Source organism: Abrus precatorius, unplaced genomic scaffold, assembly GCF_003935025.1.
Source record: "Abrus precatorius isolate BTA unplaced genomic scaffold, Abrus_2018 Scaffold10, whole genome shotgun sequence".
In the NCBI taxonomy this organism is placed as follows: domain Eukaryota; kingdom Viridiplantae; phylum Streptophyta; class Magnoliopsida; order Fabales; family Fabaceae; genus Abrus; species Abrus precatorius.
Window position 1 is genome coordinate 21,358,643 of NW_020874292.1, and position 6,074 is coordinate 21,364,716.

Sequence of the window (6,074 nt, forward strand, 5' to 3'; positions counted from 1 at the left end):
ACATGACAATTAATGTAACACCTCAATAAATTTTAATATTTATAAGAAAAATTATTAATAAACTAAAGTGACTGATATTAAACATAATTAATGATTAATAAGACATTTTTAAAATGTCATATTAAATTATTCGACTCACACAGTTTTAGAAATTAATATAAAGATTTATTCTTTAAAAAATTATTATTTAAACTCAAATAGAACCACGGCATCTTTGTACAAGTGAATGCAAGAATCATCACATTTATCAATTTTCATTTCTCCGTTCCTCTGTCTCTCTTAGAGGGTAACCACTTCTTCAGTATCAATTTTTTTTTTTTGTCAATCCTTAGTCTCAACCAAACATTTTCCTTAAAATACCAATACTGTACTGCAATGCAATAATAAAAGACAAGGCCCGAAATCGAAAGACCAGTCCTTGAAGCGGGTCGGGTCGGGGCATAATGGTGGTTCTAGGAGAGACAAGACAATTTCATCGGTAGTATTATTTTGAAAGAAATTTCGAAGTTCGAGGAGAGAGAGAGAGAGGGAGAGATGGGGGAGAGAACAGAGAAGGTGAAGGCGGAGGCATTGCAGATAATTGGAGCGTTTGAGGTTCTGCCAAAGCTGGTCGTTTTCGATCTCGATTACACTCTCTGGCCCTTCTACTGGTTCCCACTTCCTCGTTTCCTTTTCCTTTTTCTTTTTTCCTTGACCTAATTTTACACTCTTACCACATCAACTTTGAAATGTTACTAAAATTTCAGCGAGTGTCGATCGAAGCGCGAAATGCCTTCTCTGTATCCCCACGCCAAAGGCATAATGTTAGCGCTCAAAGAAAAAGGTATCGACGTTGCCATCGCTTCTCGATCACCAACCGCTGATATAGCCACCTCTTTCCTCAACAAATTGAACCTCAGCTCAATGTTCGTTGCCCAGGTTTGTCTTGTCTTCTGTTACTTTGTTCAATTCCATGCCTCTTCAATTCTCTTCCTTGTGATTGATTGATTGAATTGTTCAGGAAATATATTCCAGTTGGACGCACAAAACGGATCATTTTCAGAGAATTCATTCAAGAACTGCTGTGCCCTTCAACTCTATGCTCTTTTACGATGATGAGGATAGGAACATCCAAGCGGTAACTCATACTCTCTCACACACACTCATTTTCTTTTTAATTCATTGGGTCATCATATTATTATTGTCAATAGGTCTCTAAAATGGGAGTAACTAGCATTTTGGTCGGTAATGGGGTTAATCTTGGATCGTTAAGTGAAGGCCTTACCCAATTTTCTCGAAACTGGAATGCATCGCAGAAGAACAAGCAGAAATGGCTTTCTAAGTACTCTAATAAGTCAGATACTTCCAACCATGCTGCATGAAATTTAATATGCATTTGAAATTTCTCTCTGGATTTTATTCAGAACCACATCTACTCAAATATTTTGTAGCGACAGAAAGACTCGTATATGCACATGGGAAACATGGTATTTCCAACAGTTTAGTATGAAATTCTGTGTATTTGATTCAGAAACTAATTAATGGATGACTTTAAATAGTATGTTGTAATTGAGGAAATACTCGTGTCCGTTCCAGTTGAACATAGTCTCAAAATACTGGTACGAAATACGTAACTACATAAGCAGCTCGGAAGGCACAGCCTCCAGCCTGTTCCAAAGTCTTGAAATCACTTATCTGTCTGATATGCTGTAATACTAAGCATTAATGTTATTAATTCACTTTACCGGAAACTTTGGATGGTAAAATTTGTTGATAAGTTAGATGATATTCCTGAATGCAGAGCTCGGGTTCTCTGATTCAGAACACAACAAAATAAATAAACTGATGTGCAAAACTAAAAAAAAAGAATGCAACTTCTGCATAAATTCTCAAACAATTCAATAATTAAATTGACTTGACTGCATGGCAGAAGAATCGGAAAGAATTTTTTCAACAATGTTCAATAGAATTGACCTTTCAAAGAACCAAAATCTAAACATCTGAGAAAGGACCGTGTGGCAATTACTGAAACAACAGAATAAGTGAGCGATATAGCTGTTTTATCTACCGCTCCTTCTATATCCGGATGTTAGTTGTTTGAAGTTCCCGGACAATCTCAGCTTGCTTGTGAAAAAGCCGATACCTGCGTGTTCCGCATAATTTTTCAGATCGCTTATTAAGGGAAATTACAGTATAGTACCGAATATCACTCATTAAAATATCAATCATTAGCAGTGGCCTTATGAACTAGTCTTCTCTTTAACAAAATACCGCATATTTTTCACACAATTAATATGTGGGAATATTATTGGTGCATGAACTATTCACATGGCAGATTCAGATAATCCTGCTCTGACTGTTAGCCCACAGTACTTGTCCTCAAAAGTGTCATGACAGGATACAAATACTTTTCTATTATTGACAAGATGATGGGTAAAAGGGTTTTGCTAAAAGAAAAGTATGGGGAAAGAAAAAAACGTTGCTACAAGCTTCCTATCCGTAGCTTATTCGTTACCTCCAGCTTCTACTCTTGATACACATTTTTCCTCGAAAGAAAGCTTTGAGAGAGAGTTCGCCTACATATGCATTTAGTCATAAACAATTAAGGCCTTGTTTGTTTTATAATCGAAAAAGATAATTCTCATTTTTTTTAATGAAAAATACACATTGAAATATAAATATATGATTCAATTTAATTTATATATATCTCACTGAAATTCCATATTTCTAAATCAATTTTATTAAACTTTAAACCGAATGGAATATAAACAATCCAATATGAAGAAGTAACTATTTCTGAACTTGCATACCTTGTGGCATTTTCGTCAGCAAGATCACGCAGGTTTCTTTTCTGGTCTACGTGGGCAAACTATTTACCTCCCTCAGTGGCGATCGTCCTTCAATATCTTCAAATTTTTTAATTGTGGGAGGGAAAAGACGACCATTTGCGCTATCTTTAGAATCATGTAGCTTGTCACAAACTACTGAGCTAAGTGCTATTTCATTTTCATCCACAGAAGTCTTCAACGCATTCCCCAGCCTCTCTACCAGTTGCATATCCTCACTAGACAACTCTCCAATTCTGCCATAGATGTCTTCAATATGTGCCAACATAGCTTCCCTTTCTGTCGACAATTTCATGATATCTTGGAGCAAATTTCCTTTATCAAACTTGAGCTCTTTAATTATATATTCCATGGTCCGCTGTTTGTCTGACAAATTTTCAGTTTTCAACTTCATGGCTTCTAATGATGCTTGAAGCTGCTTTGCTTCTTGTTTCAAATGGAAGAATGATTCTTCTGATTTCACAATTCTCATGTTCTTCTCTTCAATTTCTAGCTTTGCCAGGCATTCTGCATTCTTTAAGGCCTCACTAAGCACACTGTCTCCAACCCACTTTTCCACTTGTTTTGAGAAAGAGAAACACAGTGCACCAAACAGATCTTGCTCTAATGCAGTAGCAAGCTCCTTAAAGTATTTTATTTTTAGATCTTTCTCTTCTTTAACCTTCAATTGAATCTCTTTCTCCTGCTCAAGGGCTTTTTCTGCATCCAGCTGTGCTTGAATTGCATCTTCTAATTTTTTTTCCATGGATTCTTGCTTCAAGCAATTAATGCCTATATCTTTCTCCAGATCTTTTATGCAGCAATCCTTCTTCTCTACAATTTGGATAAGACTCTCTCTCTCTTGCTTATATATTTCTGCTTCCTTCATTTTCTCTGCATTGCACATTTCCAATGAAGCAATCTGCAGTTGAAGGTCTTCAGTTTTTCTCTCTTGATCCTTAACAATACAGAGAAGATTTTCATTTGTCTGCTTAAGGGCTTGCTCTCTCTCAATTTGTGATAGATGGGAAGTTTCCATCTTTTTACAAGTTCCCTGAATTTCTTCATTGGAGACTTTAAGGGTTTCAGCAGCAGACTTCCACTCTTGTACTTCACAATCTAATCGAGATAGTTCATCATTTTTATTGGCTATTTCAAGTTTCAACATTTCTGTAGACTCAACCGCAACGCTTTTTTCATACTGTAGGGTGTTTTCCATCAGCAAGAGTTGCTCTTTCAAGATGAGTTGATCCGCATATGATTCCGCAAGCTTTTTCTTTTGTTGTCCAAGCTCTTCCTCCAACAGAAATTGCTGCCGTGCCATAGTCTCTAGAGAATTGTCTTTCACTCTCAATCGCTCAGTAGAAATCACAACCATATTTTCATTCTCCTTGACACAAAATGCTTTATCAGTTTCTGAACTAAATGATTTGGAGTAAGCCTCAGCAAGTTCAGACTCAAAGATCAAGAGTCCCATACGATTCTCTTCAATTGCATGATAACAATTGTCCAATTCTATCTGAAGCTCCTTTATTTCCTGTTCTTTATTGGTCACTGTAGACTTGCAAGTAACAATATCTGCTTCCATCTTTGCCACTTGATTATACCATTCAGACTCTTTAGACTTGAGAATTGAGGAACAGGTTTTATGTACCTCTTCCAACCGTCTAAGCTTGTAGCGGAGCTTTGATGTCAAAGAATTTGCTCCACCATTACGGATTTGAGCTTCACTCAATTCTTTAAGTGAATCCCCCAATTCCTGATTATCTTGTTCAAGGTGAACAATTTTATGTTCCAACTCTCTCACATGAGTCTCTTTCTCTCCTAATGAATTTCTCAGCTGCGCTATTTCATCATTCCTCAGAATAGTCAATTGCTGTATCTCCGACTTCTTTTCCTCACGCTGGCTATAAACATCCTCAAAGGTAGTCTTGAATTCAGATATTTCAGCTTCCAAGAGTTTCCTCTTGCTCTCTTCATGTGCTAGCGCGTGGTTGCACATCTCCAAACGCGATTGAAGCCCCTCCACATTTCTTGTTTGAGAATCCAAATTAGTCTGCAAGGAAGACATTTCCTCAAGCATTGCAGATCTCTCCTTGTCCCACTCCTCCTTGCTCAAGCGAAACTGAACCTGAAGCTTTTCATAAGCTTCTTCAAGATGCTTGAACTGTTCGTTCCTCCATTTAATCTTATCCTGCACGCTGATATTTTCTTCCTCCAATTGCAGTATCACGTCATCTCTGCGCCTCAGTGTCGTGGCTTGCTGAGCTTTCTCCTCTGCTTCTGAACACTTCTTCTCTGTAGCCCATAGGAGTGCCCTAAGGCTTGAAATTTCCTTACTACTGGCACAATCATTCTGCTCGAGAGAATCGTTTCTAGCTCTCGATTCATCTAAAGCCAACACCAACTCTCTATTAATTTCATCCAATTTGAGCAACCTCTCAGCACAGTTTGCTTGGATCTTCTTATTCTCTGAACTCAAATGCACAATGTGCGTTTCTTTTTCATGCAAACTTGACTTTAAACCTTCTATAATTTTCTTCAGCTCATACATCTCTTCAGACTTGAGATTGAGCTCGCGTGCTTGTTCCTCCAACCGTTGCGTAGTTTCTTTGAATCTGAGAAGTTCTTCGTCGCGATCTTTCTTTAAACTCTCGAGGAGTTGCGTTTTGATTCGGCATTCAGCCTTGAGCTTCTCCACCTCTGCTTTGGCATCGTCTAACTCCGCGTAAACATTGTCCATTTTTTTCTCCTCCTTTCAACACAGATTTCAACTCAGGAACAAGAGAATATTATAGACACATGCACTAATCACAACCAAAAAATGGTGGCACGCAAGATCTAAGCATCGTGAAAACTCTCTGTTTGGAGAAATTAAAAGACGATAGCAGCAAAGAAAGACGTGTGTGCAATTAAAATTAGTTGTAAATTGGGCGATAAATGTGCTGAGTCATAATCTCAAGATGTTTAAATTCATTCCTGTTGATTAAATTAAATCTAGGAGAGTGGTTCAAAAGTGGAGTGATTGATTCTCACATATATGCATACATTAGGCTAGGACTTGGGAGATTTACCTGTGGTTGAGAATGGGAAGCGAACACAAACAGCAATCTGATGCAATTGCGATGCGACTTGCTTCAATGACGAAACCGCTGCGGCACGAACGCGCCCTTTTTTAAGTTTGAATTTCTTGGGTGCGTGCGGATGTGGAGGATGGGAGCCAACACACGGTATTTTCAAGTCTAGCCTTTTTCTTATTTTATAAAAAAA

General features: G+C 37.7%; 2 protein-coding genes across 2 annotated transcripts; one reads left to right on the forward strand and one right to left on the reverse strand.

Moving 5' to 3' along the window:
* Nucleotides 1-421: 421 nt before the first annotated feature.
* LOC113849199 (magnesium-dependent phosphatase 1) lies at nucleotides 422-1,708 on the forward strand. The gene is made up of 4 exons (XM_027478918.1): nucleotides 422-650; nucleotides 747-918; nucleotides 1,001-1,117; nucleotides 1,191-1,708. The coding sequence occupies exons 1-4, from the start codon at nucleotides 535-537 to the stop codon at nucleotides 1,359-1,361; spliced, it is 576 nt and encodes a 191-aa protein (XP_027334719.1). The 5' UTR covers nucleotides 422-534; the 3' UTR covers nucleotides 1,362-1,708.
* Nucleotides 1,709-2,835: 1,127 nt separating this feature from the next.
* On the reverse strand, nucleotides 2,836-5,547 carry LOC113852039 (uncharacterized protein At4g38062-like). The gene has a single exon (XM_027482298.1). It carries the CDS (start codon nucleotides 5,545-5,547, stop codon nucleotides 2,836-2,838), a length of 2,712 nt encoding a protein of 903 aa, XP_027338099.1.
* Nucleotides 5,548-6,074: the final 527 nt, after the last annotated feature.